Raw genomic sequence first — 18,272 nt, forward strand, 5'->3', positions numbered from 1 at the left:
AACATCAAATACTGTATATGAACCATAGCCGGCCTACTCTATACATAATGTTACTTCAACCACATTGCTGCTGCCGCGTTGTTTAATAAATCTGACTAGTGTTGATGTGAAGTCAATTTCCCAGTGTGTTGGGGAGGCTATGGGAAGGACTGTATAAGGGGACTGGTTCAATAAGAATATGTTCCATTCGCCCCCGGGGCGTCGGTCAGGACACACTTGACAGGAGAGTGAATTTGGTCTATGGCAACTTACAGGCATGGGTATGCAGATGGACGGTAGCCGCCCCCGAAAGTACAGAGTACATTCGCTCCTAAGAAAGGTGACAAAGTCTCTAGTGTCTTACGAGGGGGTGGCGGTGACGGTAGTGCTCTCCGCCTCCTCACCGGTCGGGACAGCTGGCAGGGCGACCAGCCTGGCCACTGGTCTGGTGTAGTCACGATCTCTGATCCTCACATCTGCAGAGCGGACGTGGCCATCAGCGCTGGGGTGGACCTTGGTGACATGGCCCATGGGCCACAGAGCCCGTGGGAGCTGGGGGTCTACCAGCATCACGACAGCGCCCTCTGTCATGTCGGCTCTTGTTGAGTGCCACTGCTGGCGAGTCTGCAGGTTAGGCAGATAGTTCCGCAGGAAACTGGACCAGAAGCGATCTGCCAGAACTTGGGAGTGCCTCCAGCGACGACAGCTCAGTAGCTCGGTCTCTGGATACACGATCTGGGGTATGGATCCATCCGGCCGCCCCATCAACAAGACATTGGGTGTCATGGGATCGAGGTCGGTGAGGCTGGAGGAGACGTACCCCAGTGGCTTAGAATTGAGTATCCCTTCCACTTCAAGCAGCACGGTCCTTAGTACTTCCTCTGGGACTGGCTGGGCTCCCACTGTGGTGTACAAGGCCGTCTTCACGGAACAAATTTCCCTTTGTTCCCATGTTCCTGTATTTCCGCCACTCTGGTGCCAACGAAGATCTTGTAGCGGCAGGACTCTGACTGCAACCATGTCAGCACCTTTGTGGAGTCTGTCCACAGGATGGTCTGATCGATCTTCAGCGTGAGCTCCTTCTCTATGAGCTTAGCCAGTTGGGCTCCAGTGACGGCTCCACACAGCTCCAATCTGGGCATGGAGAGGAGTCGCTTGGGTGCAACTCTGGAGCGGGCCAGGAGGAAGGACAGATGGACTTGGCCTTGACTGTGGACCGTTCTCAGGTACGCCACCGAGCCATAAGCTTGCTCAGAAGCGTCAGAGAACACATGGACTTCATGGGTGACGCTTAACTCGTCCACTTCAGCTGGAACGTATGCTCGTGGCAAGGTGACCTGAGGCAGGAACCGTAGCTCTTCCTCCCAGTCGTTCCATGCTTGCAGGAGGTCTTGGGGCAGGAGTGGATCATCCCAGTCTCGGTGTTTCTCCCAAAGGCGTCTGACAAGCATCTTGGCTCGAATTATAACAAGGGGAGATGGAGCCTTCGCAGTGGCAGCTCCACGGCTGCAGAACGACCTCCCACTGACCATCAAGTCAGCCCCTGACCTACAGACTTTCAAGACTCTGCTTAAAACCCACTACTGTTGTGAACTGGGCTACCGAGATGTTTCTGTTGTGTTTTTATGTAGTATGAATGTTTGTCTTAAATGTGTGCAGTTAGGAATGTTGGTTTCCCCCATGTTTATTATGTTGTCCTTTCTCGTCTTGCCATGTCACCTTTGTGTTTCTGTTCTTTAGAGTCCGCGCCCAGTGCGCCCTAAACCGATGTAATTTGGTGCGTGTTTAAATAAAAGTGAATATGACTGACTATGACTAGAACATGTCCAATTGAGTCAAGGTCATAGTATTAAACTCGGTTCTGGTCCAGTCCCACTTCTGTCCAGGACAGTGAAGACACTGCATGCAGTCTTGTCCGTTTCATTGAAAGGGGTCACTGACTCAGCTCTCCATTACACCCCTGCATCATCGAGTGCTATAGCACAAGCTGAATACGTTTGCAAGTATGACTACATGTAGAGGACAAGGCACCTAAAACGGGACTGTGGGGACGTCTTGTCATCCTAAAAATACTGAAATAGGCCTACTTGCCTTTGCAGTTCCACACCTGATGTAGCCGTCTAGCCGACGACGGCCGGTGTCCTGTAGCATATTGAATGTTCCCAGACTCTAAACCACGCCCACCGACTTCTCTGCCTTGATCCCTTTGCTAACTTGGTATTTGAAAGATGAAAAATCGCCAGTGATATTGCTTTAGCGTCCTTCACTCAAACAATGAGAAAGCAAACATGCGTATTCTCCTTATGCGACTACGAATTGAAATGACAAATGAGAAAGTAAACATACGTATTCTCCTTATGCGACTACAAATTGAAATGACAAATATACTTTGTACAGGGACCGTCAATCATATCACCTGGCAATGGTTCAACAGTTGAGGTGAGGATATATAACAGAGAGAAAAACACAGAGACAACACATTCGATTATCAAGAACTATGGAGACCATTGTGGTTCTACTGGCGCTGCTGTGCTGTTCTCTGTCTGGGGCCCAGGTTCAGAGTAACGGTGAAGATGGAGCCGTTGGGAATGAGATCACTCGACGGGTTCTGCAGACTGAGACGGAGGGAGCGACCTGCCCGCCTGACATCCATGCCACGCTGAGAGAGATGGCCGCTACGGCGGCCGAGCAGCGAGTCGAGATCGCACATCTGAAGAGAGAGAATGAAGGTAGCACTAAGTAACGAGGAACTAGTGTAGCGGTGTGCCCTCTGTGTTTCTGTCAAATGACGTAGTTGTACCCATGTCATTGCAGCACAGGCTCTTCAGCTGGCCCAGGTGGACACACTGAAGAGAGAGCTTGAAGGTATTTTACATCTGTGTGCTGAAAACGATTCTTCCTTGTCCCTCTGTTTACCTATTTGACTTATTTACCTAGTTTACCTACAGCATCTATGTACTGTGTTACTTGCAGCACAAGGGGCAGCCATCGACTCCATAGCAGCCAGTTCAACCACATTGCTGCTGCCGCGTTGTTTAATAAATCTGACTAGTGTTGATGTGAAGTCAATTTTCCAGTGTGTTGGGGAGGCTATGGGAAGGACTGTATAAGGGGACTGGTTCAATAGGAATATGTTCCATTCGCCCCCGGGGCGTCGGTCAGGACACACTTGACAGGAGAGTGAATTTGGTCTATGGCAACTTACAGGCATGGGTATGCAGATGGACAGTAGCCGCCCCCGAAAGTACAGAGTACATTCGCTCCTAAGAAAGGTGACAAAGTCTCTAGTGTCTTACGAGGGGGTGGCGGTGACGGTAGTGCTCTCCGCCTCCTCACCGGTCGGGACAGCTGGCAGGGTGACCAGCCTGGCCACTGGTCTGGTGTAGTCACGATCTCTGATCCTCACATCTGCAGAGCGGACGTGGCCATCAGCGCTGGGGTGGACCTTGGTGACATGGCCCATGGGCCACAGAGCCCGTGGGAGCTGGGGGTCTACCAGCATCACGACAGCGCCCTCTGTCATGTCGGCTCTTGTTGAGTGCCACATCTGAAGAGAGAGAATGAAGGTAGCACTAAGTAACGAGGAACTAGTGTAGCGGTGTGCCCTCTGTGTTTCTGTCAAATGACATAGTTGTACCCATGTCATTGCAGCACAGGCTCTTCAGCTGGCCCAGGTGGACACACTGAAGAGAGAGCTTGAAGGTATTTTACATCTGTGTGCTGAAAACGATTCTTCCTTGTCCCTCTGTTTACCTATTTGACTTATTTACCTAGTTTACCTACAGCATCTATGTACTGTGTTACTTGCAGCACAAGGGGCAGCCATCGACTCCATAGCAGCCAGATCAAACATCACTGAGAGTCAGGTGGAAACTCTGAAGAGAAACAGCCGAGGTAACATTATATATTTATAGACATGTCTTTAATGTGTGCTGTTGATTAGTATGTACTGTCCCTGTACAAATAAAACCGTAATAAATAAATATAAATATATATATATATATATACTACAGTCCAGTCCCCCTGGTATCTATGTGAAAGTTCTGTACCGTACATAGACCTAACTTTAATTGTTGAATGTCTGGTTATTTCAGTCAGACAGGTGGCTTTCTCAGCCTCCCTCTTGGCATCAGGCTCCGGGACCCTGGGACCCTTCAGCACCCACACCCATCTGGTCTACAAACATGTCATCACAAACATCGGCAACGCTTACAATCCACACACAGGTATGGTGCCAATACACTGGAGAAACATATTTTATATCTGTGAACAACCTTGCGTTATTCCTAACCTGAATAATCCTTCATGTGCAAATTGGATAATAAAACAAAAAAATGTCTCCACTGTTTTGTGATGCAGGTTTGTTTATTGCACCTGTGAGAGGCGCTTACCAGTTCCAGTTATACGTCGGTGCATTTGGCCACGGTTCACATCCATCGGGGGCTTTCCTGGTCAAGAATGGACAACTTGTTGTCATCGCTTATGAGCACCAACCTACTCATTTTGGGAGCTCAGCTAACGGGGCTTCACTACTCCTGGAGGAGAGAGACGTGGTCTTCGTCAAACTCTGGAACAACTGCAGGATGTTCGACGATGAAAACCGCCACAGCACCTTCAGTGGTCACCTGCTGTTCCCCATGTAAGGAGGGACATTGTTGAGCTGCTCTTGTGCTGTCCTTTTACAGAAGCGCCAACAAACAAACTAGATCTGTGTCTTGTACAGTTAATCTCTTCAGTGAAATTAGCATTGGTGAGACTGGGTGTGTATTCTAAATTAGTTTGAAACCATGGTTTCCAGTAGTGTGGGTCAGTCAGTGTATGTTCTGATATGGCATATTGTAAATATTGTTTTTGTTTTAATATGCGTTCTAATAAAAGTGATTATAAGGGACCTACTGTATACTATGATTGGCTGTCTGTCTGTATCTTAAATCTTATAATGTGTCTTATAATCTCTCTAGTGGCATTAGCATGATTGGGGCTAGTGGTGAAAATATTGCATTCGCTTTTCATTCAAATTCTAATAAAAGTGATTGTTGAGTCGTGCGACTCTGGGCAGGGAGAACGGTGTTCGACCATGCTGATCACCATTGAACCTTCAGTGACTTTACTCAAACTGATTAAGGTTGTTCGAAGGTTTGAAGAAGGTTTGAATAAAACAACCGTTTTCAGAGTGGTCATGTTTACACCCCTTTCAGGCTTCCTCGTGCCCACCTAGACCTATGGCATTTCTTCCCAGACAGCCATTAAAGGACAATGCTCGTTTTTGATTTATAATTCAAATCCAGCGCGAGCCAAGTATACCCATGTAATGGCGGCGGACGGGGCAGCGTGCTGGAGCAATGCTAGCACGCTGTGCACATGCGTGCTGGAGCAAAGACGTTTCTAAAGATCATATTACAGAGGCATGTGAAAAACCCAATACATCCATGGAAAAACCACAACAGGCCTACGCTCTATGTAAGCACAACTAGCGATTCATATAGACAGATTGATGAAAACAACCGTTTCGTGGCAGAAAATAGATTTTTTAGAAGCTGCATTCCCGTTGCCCCGATCACCGCCATTACATGGATATACTGGCTCGCGCTGGATTTTAAATTTCTTCTACAGGCCTCCAAAATACACCAAAGTTATCTCGGTGAGTGAAACGTCTTATAATATGCCGTAAATAAGGTCCAGGTTGTCAAAAACGAGCATTGTCCATTATTGTCTATCAATAATCGAGTGGTAACCATGTTGCAATTGAACCACGTCAATGCAAATACTGCGATAAGTAATGATTTATTGCGTTGTTTTATTGCAATGTTTCACTTGGAGGGACTCTTGTATACCCTCAAAGTGTGACGTTTAACTCATATTGTCCGATTCCTTTATCAAAGGGCATGTGTCATCGGTCTGTGTACAAAGTATATTTGTCATTTCAATTCGTAGTCGCATAAGGAGAATACGTATGTTTACTTTCTCATTTGTCATTTCAATTCGTAGTCGCATAAGGAGAATACGCATGTTTGCTTTCTCATTGTTTGAGTGAAGGACGCTAAAGCAATATCACTGCCGATTTTTCATCTTTCAAATACCAAGTTAGCAAAGGGATCAAGGCAGAGAAGTCGGTGGGCGTGGTTTAGAGTCTGCCTTGTCCTCTACATATAGTCATACTTGCAAATGTATTCCACTCGTGCAACGTTAAGACAGATTAGCCGGGCTAGCTAACTGTTCTTTGAGTTTGTGAATTTTGTGCACGTTAGTAGACTCGTTATGCAGGTAGGCTACAACTGCAGCACACATGGGCGGCACATTCATTAGCAGCTAATTTGACATACCGATATGAATTGCTTGAACTTAAGTGAACTGTGTGAATGCCTCACTTCTGCTGTTTATGTCTGTGCCTAGTGCCTCATCCACTTCATCTACAACTTCCTGTAAAGATCATTCTCGAACAGGTGCTGGTCATGGATGGCAGGAAGGCTGCAGTGTCAGCTCCATCGCAGCCCTGCATCATGTCAGTCAAACCTAGATCCGAAGCATCCCTGCTTCACCTCCACCAGACCCTGCACATTTTTGCATCTCAACATCAAATACTGTATATGAACCATAGCCGGCCTACTCTATACACAATGTTACTTCAACCACATTGCTGCTGCCGCGTTGTTTAATAAATCTGACTAGTGTTGATGTGAAGTCAATTTTCCAGTGTGTTGGGGAGGCTATGGGAAGGACTGTATAAGGGGACTGGTTCAATAGGAATATGTTCCATTCGCCCCCGGGGCGTCAGTCAGGACACACTTGACAGGAGAGTGAATTTGGTCTATGGCAACTTACAGGCATGGGTATGCAGATGGACGGTAGCCGCCCCCGAAAGTACAGAGTACATTCGCTCCTAAGAAAGGTGACAAAGTCTCTAGTGTCTTACGAGGGGGTGGCGGTGACGGTAGTGCTCTCCGCCTCCTCACCGGTCGGGACAGCTGGCAGGGCGACCAGCCTGGCCACTGGTCTGGTGTAGTCACGATCTCTGATCCTCACATCTGCAGAGCGGACGTGGCCATCAGCGCTGGGGTGGACCTTGGTGACATGGCCCATGGGCCACAGAGCCCGTGGGAGCTGGGGGTCTACCAGCATCACAACAGCGCCCTCTGTCATGTCGGCTCTTGTTGAGTGCCACTTCTGGCGAGTCTGCAGGTTAGGCAGATAGTTCCGCAGGAAACTGGACCAGAAGCGATCTGCCAGAACTTGGGAGTGCCTCCAGCGACGACAGCTCAGTAGCTCGGTCTCTGGATACACGATCTGGGGTATGGATCCATCCGGCCGCCCCATCAACAAGACATTGGGTGTCATGGGATCGAGGTCGGTGAGGCTGGAGGAGACGTACCCCAGTGGCTTAGAATTGAGTATCCCTTCCACTTCAAGCAGCACGGTCCTTAGTACTTCCTCTGGGACTGACTGGGCTCCCACTGTGGTGTACAAGGCCGTCTTCACGGAACGGATTTCCCTTTGTTCCCATGTTCCTGTATTTCCGCCACTCTGGTGCCAACGAAGATCTTGTAGCGGCAGGACTCTGACTGCAACCATGTCAGCACCTTTGTGGAGTCTGTCCACAGGATGGTCTGATCGATCTTCAGCGTGAGCTCCTTCTCTATGAGCTTACCCAGTTGGGCTCCAGTGACGGCTCCACACAGCTCCAATCTGGGCATGGAGAGGAGTCGCTTGGGTGCAACTCTGGAGCGGGCCAGGAGGAAGGACAGATGGACTTGGCCTTGACTGTCGACCGTTCTCAGGTACGCCACCGAGCCATAAGCTTGCTCAGAAGCGTCAGAGAACACATGGACTTCACTTAACTCGTCCACTTCAGCTGGTACGTATGCTCGTGGCAAGGTGACCTGAGGCAGGAACCGTAGCTCTTCCTCCCAGTCGTTCCATGCTTGCAGGAGGTCTTGGGGCAGGAGTGGATCATCCCAGTCTCGGTGTTTCTCCCAAAGGCGTCTGACAAGCATCTTGGCTCGAATTATAACAAGGGGAGATGGAGCCTTCGCAGTGGCAGCTCCACGGCTGCAGAACGACCTCCCACTGACCATCAAGTCAGCCCCTGACCTACAGACTTTCAAGACTCTGCTTAAAACCCACTACTGTTGTGAACTGGGCTACCGAGATGTTTCTGTTGTGTTTTTATGTAGTATGAATGTTTGTCTTAAATGTGTGCAGTTAGGAATGTTGGTTTCCCCCATGTTTATTATGTTGTCCTTTCTCGTCTTGCCATGTCACCTTTGTGTTTCTGTTCTTTAGAGTCCGCGCCCAGTGCGCCCTAAACCGATGTAATTTGGTGCGTGTTTAAATAAAAGTGAATATGACTGACTATGACTAGAACATGTCCAATTGAGTCAAGGTCATAGTATTAAACTCGGTTCTGGTCCAGTCCCACTTCTGTCCAGGACAGTGAAGACACTGCATGCAGTCTTGTCCGTTTCATTGAAAGGGGTCACTGACTCACTGACTCTATAGCACAAGCTGAATACGTTTGCAAGTATGACTACATGTAGAGGACAAGGCACCTAAAATGGGACTGTGGGGACATCTTGTCATCCTAAAAATACTGAAACTTGCCTTTGCAGTTCCACACCTGATGTAGCCGTCTAGCCGACGACGGCCGGTGTCCTGTAGCATATTGAATGTTCCCAGACTCTAAACCACGCCCACCGACTTCTCTGCCTTGATCCCTTTGCTAACTTGGTATTTGAAAGATGAAAAATCGCCAGTGATATTGCTTTAGCGTCCTTCACTCAAACAATGAGAAAGCAAACATGCGTATTCTCCTTATGCGACTACAAATTGAAATGACAAATATACTTTGTACATGGACCGTCAATCATATCACCTGGCAATGGTTCAACAGTTGAGGTGAGGATATATAACAGAGAGAAAAACACAGAGACAACACATTCGAATATCAAGAACTATGGAGACCATTGTGGTTCTACTGGCGCTGCTGTGCTGTTCTCTGTCTGGGGCCCAGGTTCAGAGTAACGGTGAAGATGGAGCCGTTGGGAATGAGATCACTCGACGGGTTCTGCAGACTGAGACGCAGGGAGCGACCTGCCCGCCTGACATCCACGCCACGCTGAGAGAGATGGCCGCTACGGCGGCCGAGCAGCGAGTCGAGATCGCACATCTGAAGAGAGAGAATGAAGGTAGCACTAATGGTGCATTCGTTTATAACTGGGAGGTGGCAAATTGCGACTTGCTACTAGGAATTATTAAATAAAACACCGCATGAACTCGCACTTCCTCGTCGCAAATTCGGATATGTTTCTCAGCCCCCAGTTGCTCGAATGCACTAGATATAACTAGGTAACTGTGATATAATGGTATATAGCTCGAATGCACACAGGTCGGAGGTAGGTATTTTGCCACTTGCGACTTGCCACCTCCGACCACAAACGAACACACCCTAAGCAACGAGGAACTAGTGTAGCGGTGTGCCCTCTGTGTTTCTGTCAAATGACGTAGTTGTACCCATGTCATTGCAGCACAGGCTCTTCAGGCGGACAGACTGAAGAGAGAGCTTGAAGGTATTTTACATCTGTGTGCTGAAAACGATTCTTCCTTGTCCCTCTGTTCACCTATTTGACTTATTTACCTAGTTTACCTACAGCATCTATGTACTGTGTTACTTGCAGCACAAGGGGCAGCCATCGATTCCATAGCAGCCAGATCAAACATCACTGAGAGTCAGGTGGAAACTCTGAAGAGAAACAGCTGAGGTAACATTATATATTTATAGACATGTTTTTAATGTGTGCTGTTGATTAGTATGTACTGTCCCTGTACAAATAAAATCGTAATAAATATATATATATATATATATATATATATATATATATATATATATATATATATATACTACAGTCCAGTCCCCCTGGTATCTATGTGAAAGTTATGTACCGTACATAGACCTAACTTTAAATGTTGAATGTCTGGTTATTTCAGTCAGACAGGTGGCTTTCTCAGCCTCCCTCTTGGCATCAGGCTCCGGGACCCTGGGACCCTTCAGCACCCACACCCATCTGGTCTACAAACACGTCATCACAAACATCGGCAACGCTTACAATCCACACACAGGTATGGTGCCAATACACTGGAGAAACATATTTTATATCTGTGAACAACCTTGCGTTATTCCTAACCTGAATAGTCCTCCATGTGCAAATTGGATAATAAAACAAAAAAAAATCTCCACTGTTTTGTGATGCAGGTTTGTTTATTGCACCTGTGAGAGGCGCTTACCAGTTCCAGTTCTACGTCGGTGCATATGGCCACGCTTCATATGCAACGGGGGCTTTCCTGGTCAAGAATGGACAACTTGTTGTCATCGCTTATGAGTACCAACCTACTCATTATGGGAGCTCAGCTAACGGGGCTTCACTGCTCCTGGAGGAGAGAGACGTGGTCTTCGTCAAACTCGAGAGCAACTGCAGGATGTCCGACAGTCAAAACCACCACAGCACCTTCAGTGGTCACCTGCTGTTCCCCATGTAAGGAGGGACATTGTTGAGCTGCTCTTGTGCTGTCCTTTTACAGAAGACTAAGCGCCAACAAACAAACTAGATCTGTGTCTTGTTCAGTTTCTCTCTTCAGTGAAATTAGCATTGGTGAGACTGAGTGTGTATTCTAAATTAGTTTGATTCAGATTTATGGGCCGATCATGTTCAATGCATTCATGTTATGCACTTTATTGTTATGAAATCCATGATCAATAGTCAATCAAAAGTGCTACCTACTGTACTTACCACATACCTTTTTCTTTTTTAAAGATATTTTGGGGGGCATTTGTGCTTTATTATATAGGACAGTGTAGTGACAGTAAAGGTGGGAGAGAGAGAGAAAAAGAGAGAGAGAGAGAACATGCAGCACAGGGCCCAGGTCGGATTCAAACCCAGGTCGCTGCGATAAGGACTAGCCTTAACGTGGTACGCGCCTTAACCCATGAGCCACCGGGGCGCCTCACCACCGACCTCCCCGAGGGTATAATCCTCATACTTAGTCCACACATTTCATATAGTGTCAACTTTATTATTTATCTTTACATTGATGGTTAACATGACAACAAATCACAAGTCACTGCATGCAGCTCTACACATTACAATCTAAACCTCATGTCTACCCACACATCTGACACTGGATGTTTTCTGGCTTTGCAACAGGAAAGAAGTGGGGAGAGCGGAAATCTCAAGTATAAAATGAAATAAACACAACAGAAGCAGCAAAGTATAAAGTGCTCATTTTGACTCCGACGCTTTCTTCTAAGACCCTCCACTTATCCCTTGGCACAAACACAATCGGTCATTAGGACACCGACTACTGTTCAATTTAGTCTGGCTGAGGCAGATGCTTGCTTGGTTACTTAGTAATTACATTTGAATGAATGAATTTGAAACATTTATGCAAGATTCACTGACACAAGTACAGATAGGTATCAGTAGGTGCCAAATGTGTGAAATAACAGAAAAATGCATCACTGCATAATTTTCCTGTTAGTACCAGGTAGGTACCTGCTTCAGCCAGACTGAAAAAATCGCACTGCTAGACACTGCTTTACACCTGTAGGACAAGTCACAATATCAATATCTCGGTTCTAGAAGCGAACAAACAGCCTTCCATTAGGTAGTGCTAAGACCTGTGTACATTAATGGTTCGGCTACACAGTGACTATAATGTCCTGTACATTTATACCTCGAAAAATTGCACCCGTTTGGGTCAAGGCTTTTGAGACGCAAACAATTTCCAAATTCTTGCTCTACTTGTAAGATATGACGCTTTGATAAAATTAAATAAAAACCTTGACATTAAGCAGACCAGTTACAGCGTGAGCTTTACTCAAACTGATTTAGGTTGTTCGAAGGTTTGAAGAAGGTTTGGATAAAACAACCGTTTTCAGAGTGGTCATGTTTACATCTCTTTCAGGCTCCCTCGTGCCCACCTAGACCTATGGCATTTCTTCCCAGACAGCCATTAACAAGGAATCCCACATAATAGTGCAAAAGACTTAGACAGGGTTGACGATGTGTGGGTACTTTGCCACGTTGGATTAGACTAAACAAGCAACGGTGATAAAGTGTTTAACAAGCTCCCCGCTTATGTCTACCTCCCCGTCTGCCCTCCATCTTGAATCCAACATTGCTAGAGACGACCGATTGACTTATAAATACACATCTGGAAGAGGACCTAGTTCTATCAAACCAGACCACACCCATCTAGGAACATAAGTAGGCTAAACGTCTACAACGTCTCAACCGAGAGCGCTGAAAGTGCATGAGGCAACATCTTGGATAGAATAGTTTCTTCTTTCTTTTATGCGCGGGGGAGGGGAAGGGGGGGCGCACACTGATTTCTATCAAGCCGAGGACGAATACAGAAGGTGAGCATGACATGAGCGCGGCCCTTAAGATGGGCAGGTTCATTCAGAAGACGTCCCCCTGACGTTCTCCGTGGAACCTGGCCGGTGGGTTTGTTCATGTGAGCCGGTCAGCGTCCCTTCAGAACCCGGACGCGGGATCGGATCCTAACGCAGTAGCCTATGCAGTGGATCGTAAAGCCTCTTTTTGGAATAAATAGTTTGGGCTTCCATTTCTGGATGTTCCCTGGTATATTTACAAACATACACAAGCTCCTTCTCCCCCACTCCTTCTCTCAGAAAGACTTTTTCTCAAGGTGGGACTTATCGTCCATGTTCAAGGGCGTAAGGTCAAATCAAATATACAAAGACAATACATCGCCGGTCCTCTTTTCACAACACAGCTTATGGCAGAACAATATTTGGTATCAAATAAATTCCCCCTCTACAAAAAGCACTGGTAAAAGGTGTTCTTAAAAGAAGAAGCAAAACAATGATTGTTTCTAAAAATGGCCAAAGGAGAGTAAATTATTGGAGGGGAGGTGGTTGACTGAGTAACGTTCTCTCTCTCTCTCTCTCTCTCTCTCTCAGGTGTTACAGGACATAGGTGGTCTTCACATGGTTTTCCTCTCCACAGTCTTTATTTTCACGATGCGTCTTGGATCGGGGGCCTGTGGCGGCCATCTTTACCGGCCCTGCTGCAAGTACTGCTGGGTAAACATGTTGAGCTCACTGTCCAGCCAGCCCGCCTTGTTCCTGCACGGACATAAACACACCCTCAGATATCACGCATCAACATGCTGGATTTGCAATGGTCGACACTTAAATACCTCAAAAGGCAATGCATAAAGGACGCATTAATTACATGACTTGTCTTTGGTCAGGGCATATTGTTATGACAGGAGTACTTGAAGCCTGCTGACCATTGCAAACACCGGGTCATTTTTAGTGAGCGAGTTACCCAAGATACAAAAAAAACTAGAATACTTAATTACATTCCTCAGTGCCCCCTGCGTCTTACCTGAGAAGTTTAGCCTTGCTCTGCAGTGTGTCCAGGAGTTCGATCTTAGTGGTCATGTCGGCGACCTCGTCCTCCAGGTTCTGCCGTGTCACGTCCACCTGCTGGCACAGCTGGGAAAAGGTCCCCTGCAGCTCCCTGACGGACACAGACGCACACCGGGGTGTTAAGGGGGCGATGCCCGTCAAAATACCTGCCTAGTTACAACATGAGCTGCTCAGAAGCACAGACTACTCCAGTCTAGTGCGAGTTCCTCATGTCTCCACTAGAGGGCCAGAGTGAGTAGCCAGGAGAAAGTCTCCAGCATGGCATTCTATATAAAAACACAACAGAGTGACAGGCTGACTGTTCAGCGGTCCCACTAACCAGCTCTTCAACACTAGTAAGCCTGTAAATATACAGGAAGTGGATTAGAGGAGTAGGGAGCGTGCCATCATCGTTTGGGGGACTGTACCCAGTCTTATAATACCTCCAGATTTGAGTGGCATATGAGGGCAGAGGCCATTGAGGGAGGATTAACATGTACTAACGCCAGACTCCCACTACAGGATATTTTAAATCTTAACTGATTTGGAAAACGGGTTGCATCACGCACATAAGAATCTTATCAGATGTTCTTCTCTGGAATCTCAAACAAGCACACATTACAAGATTTGAAAATAACATCTCATGACACACTACAGGATATTATCGTGCCCGAGGGACCAACGAACCCCTCCCTTGCTTGTAAAGTAGTGAGGTAATAATCTTAAATATCCAACATGTTTGATATTATCTGGGCCGCCCCGATGGGTCTGTGAGCCGATCGGGAGGTTTAAGATTGGATCTGTAAACCCCTCACATTACCAGATCATCTGGGCCGAACATCGGTACCGACCAACGTTCCAGACCAGATTTCTCCTCCGATTGTCGGGAGGGGTGAATCAGGGATAAATCGGCCCAAAAATCCTGTAGTGTGAGCCCGGCATAAGAGGGAAGACCTAGCTAACGACAGAAAGGAGAATATAAGCAGCTGGATGTTGACAAAGAGACGAAGATTATACACGGAAGAAAAAAAACGAAAGCCTTCACTTCTAGACCACGGTTCAGTTTCAGAGCGGGTTAGGGTTAGGGTTCGGGTTCGACCACTCACTGCTGGACTTGGTGGCTGCAGTTGGAGCCGGTGTAGCTGACGACCAGCTGGAGCTTCTCGCTGGCGTACTCCACGAACTGGCGCTTGAAGGCGCGCTCCTTGGCCCTGGTGGTCCACGTGAGGCGCTCGTACACGTACAGTAGGCCGTACAAGCCCACTGAGAGGGCAATGAGGCGCCAGCCCACCGCCTTCCACACCTGACACACACGCACGCGCGCGCACGCGCACACACACACACACACACACACACACACACACACACAAACAAACAAACAAAAATGTGTAAATCTGGGACCCGTGCATCTTGGGGTTCACACAGAACAATTGATTTGGAGACGGGGATCCTGTTAGTCACGTCTCTCTTATGAAGTATCTAGCCCATGTTTACTGCTCTGTAAATGTTCTTAGCCAATAGACAGACATTTTCCAGGAGCTTGTTCGATCGTCTCGTTGAGAGGGGTCAGGGAAGAATTTTTACAGCTCACTTTTCTGGCCCCCGGGTGAAACTGTTTTTTTGCTTCCCTCTGGAATATGTAGAGAGTGGGTCGTATGCCCACCTCCCTTGTTCTCTGTAAAGCGCATTTTGTTGCCTCTGTGTATGAAATGCGCTATACAAATAAAGCTTGATTTGATTTGAAATCGTGCACCTCGGAGTTCACACAGAACCGCGGCACTTCCCCCCCTTTCCGCTTACCACGCCGCCGACCACGATGATGCCCATGGAGGTGCGCGAGGTGAGGGACGCCAGGCCGGTCACCATGGAGACCATGAGCTCCTCCTGGGTCACGGCGCTCTGGGGGAACGGGGGCATGCTGGTGCTGATCGGGGTGAGGGCCATGGGGCGCGGCACCTGGGGAGGGAGCAGAGCCGTCAGATGACCGTACACACACGCGCGCGCACGCGCACACACACACACACACACACACACACACACACACACACACGCACGCACACGTACCGCTTCGTACAATCTGTAGGCTTTTGAAACAAAAGCATTAACTCAACCGGACGCCACGCAGACCACAAACGCATGGGATTTTAAATCCCATAAAACATGGATTTTAGGGGCTGTTCCCCTTGCAGTGGGGCCCCACCTGGTCGTTGTAGCCCATGAGGGCCCGGCGCGTGTTCTTGGGGCCCAGGAAGCGGTTGACCACCATGGTCCAGCCCAGGGAGAAGTGGAAGCCGATGTCCTCCTGGAAGTCGGAGCACAGCTTGTCGCAGGCCAGGTCGTAGCTCAGGCTGAAGCACTGGCGGGGCACCAGCTTGTCCACCTGCTCCCTCACCGGACCTGGGAGGAGGGGCTTCAGACCCTCTGGAGGAGGGGGGGGGGGCGGGGGGGAGGGAGAGAGAGAGAGAGAGAGAGAGAGGGGGGAGAGAGGGAGAGATTGAGAGAGAGATACAGAGAGAGAGAGATACAGAGGGAGAGATACAGAGGGAGAGAGATACAGAGAGAGAGAGAGAGAGAGAGAGAGAGAGAGAGATACAGAGGGAGAGAGATACAGAGGGAGAGAGATACAGAGAGAGAGAGAGAGAGAGAGATACAGAGGGAGAGAGAGAAAGGGGGAGAGGGAGAGAGGGAGAGAGAGATACAGAGGGAGAGAGATACAGAGGGAGAGAGATACAGAGGGAGAGAGATACAGAGGGGGAGAGATACAGAGGGGGAGAGATATACAGAGGGAGAGAGAGAGAGGGGGGGAGAGAGAGGAAGAGAGAGTGAGGGAGGAAGGGGTGGGCGGAAGAGAGGGAAAGAGAGTGGGGGATGGGGGGAGAGAGAGAAAGAGAGAGAGAGGGAGGAAGGAGTGGGCGGGAGAGAGAGAGGGAGAGAGGGAAAGAGAGACGGGATGTTAGTTGGCAAAGACATACAAGTCAGCGGAGAGCCCCTAGAGGGCGCCAGAGACGGATTCATATGTCGCCGCCGCCCCCTGCTGGAGGAGTGAGGCAGGACGTACCGATCATGTCTGTCTGGGTGGTCTGCAGGGCAGCGGTGATGGCCGTGGAGCACCTCTCGGACATGTTCCTGCCCAGACCCTCCTCGATGTGCCTGTGGAGCTCCTGGAGAACAACAACAACAACTCGTCAGTGACATCACAGCGCCGTTCACGTCGAACGTGAGATTCTTACGGCGGGATTCAGGCCCGGATGCAAAAGCGCCACCTTTTTTTTTTTTTCCTCGACGTACATGGTGACCAGTTTCACACGCGCGCTGCGGAGATGGTTCCAGAAGTCTGGTCTAATTTTTCCGCGAACCGCGAGCGAATGTGTGAGCGAACAGAACGCAGTGCAGAGGACTTTATTCACACGGCACGGAGAAAACGCTCTTCATATCTTTTCTATGCTTTTCTTTTGCTGTTCCGAATCCAGAATTTCCCCACGGGGACAAATAAAGGTTTTCAATTTAAATTCAGTTCTCCTGACTGGGGTGAAGAAGACCCTCTGGACAGGAGACAGTAGGACACGTCTGTGTTGGACGGACCTACTCTGGTGTTTAGAGAAGACGGACACAGCCTGGACGCTTGTGTGGACCCGAGAACGTCAGAGGGGTGAGGGCAAGATTCTGGAGGACTGTTTCAGAAACTATGACTTGGGAGAGAGACGCACAATCTCTTTAAATTCAACTATTAACGCAAGTTGATCTGAAAAGCAGAAGGCTGCATGCAGACTCGATGTTTCTCAATCCTGAAGCCTGAGCAGGGAAGATGTTCCTCCCAAACACAGCTCTGGGATCAGCCGGCCATTTCCTGGTCGTTATAAATGGTAAATGGACTACACTTATATAGCGCTTTTCCACCTTAGCGGCACTCAAAGCGCTTTACAATGGCCTCTCATTCACCCATTCACACACACACTCACACACCAATGGCGGTAGCTGCCATGCAAGGTGCTAACCTGCTCATTGGGAGCAATTTTTGGGTTCGGAGTCTTGCTCAAGGACACTTCGACATGTGGACAGTCGGAGCTGGGATTCAAACCACTGACCCTTCGATCACTGAACCGACCCGCTCTACCAACTGAGCTACAGCCGCCCCCGTTATAGTCAAACAACAGCGCTGCTTCACAACTATGCGCCTGTTTGACGGTGCGTCTGTGGGCGACAGAGCGGTGGAAAACAGCCCGGAGTTTAAATTCCACATTCCCAACCTGACCAGACAAGCATTAACGGAATTTCCGGAGAGGAACCTTCCAGAAGAACAATACCTGCGGGAGATGGGAGGTTAATTTACACAAACACTCCACAAAAGAAAACAAAAAAACACTCTTTCTTGGCAAAGGGTGCATTCATTTAGGCTCCATTACAAGAGAAATGCTCTCATAGCAATTATAATCAAAAATTACAATAAAAAGCGATTGTATGGATCTTAGAGAAGGGAACATGTCCTCATAAGAGTACGCTACCATGGCATGCTGGGTAAAGAAGCTTTCTAGACATCGCCTCCATGGCTGGAGCCTTGCACTGACGCATAATCCGGGATAAGCCACAGGAGAGGGAGTGGAGTGTGTGTGTGTGTTTGTGTGTGTGTGGAAGGTGGCGCGAGTGTGTTTGCCCGTGCAGAGAGCGAGCCTCTGTTCACATTTCTAAGGGGCGAGCGGTTTTGAGGAACCCCACGTACGTTCTTGTAGACCTTGAGCACCACCGTGGAGGGGTGGAAGTCCAGGTGGAAGTCATCCACCAGAACATAGAGCCTCCTGATCTCCTCCGCCATGGCGTTGGACACCTACACTCAGAGAGAGAGAGAGGGGGAGGGGGGGGGGGGAGA

At 48.5% G+C, this 18,272-nt stretch overlaps 1 protein-coding gene across 1 annotated transcript in view; it reads right to left on the reverse strand.

Annotated features, from left to right (window-relative positions):
* Positions 1 to 11,070: 11,070 nt before the first annotated feature.
* The window catches only part of mfn2 (mitofusin 2), a 20,327-nt gene continuing 13,125 nt past the window's right edge, over positions 11,071 to 18,272 (reverse strand). Inside the window, exons 12-18 of the mRNA XM_084461754.1 lie at positions 18,126 to 18,230; positions 16,467 to 16,569; positions 15,609 to 15,829; positions 15,209 to 15,364; positions 14,515 to 14,711; positions 13,386 to 13,520; positions 11,071 to 13,120 (exon numbers count right to left, since the gene is read on the reverse strand). Coding sequence (XP_084317880.1) covers positions 13,051 to 13,120; positions 13,386 to 13,520; positions 14,515 to 14,711; positions 15,209 to 15,364; positions 15,609 to 15,829; positions 16,467 to 16,569; positions 18,126 to 18,230 — 987 coding nt within the window. The 3' untranslated portion in view covers positions 11,071 to 13,050. The remainder of the gene's footprint in view (positions 13,121 to 13,385; positions 13,521 to 14,514; positions 14,712 to 15,208; positions 15,365 to 15,608; positions 15,830 to 16,466; positions 16,570 to 18,125; positions 18,231 to 18,272) is intronic.

Source organism: Borostomias antarcticus (assembly GCF_949987555.1).
Source record: "Borostomias antarcticus genome assembly, chromosome: 3".
Taxonomy (NCBI): Eukaryota; Metazoa; Chordata; class Actinopteri; order Stomiiformes; family Stomiidae; genus Borostomias; species Borostomias antarcticus.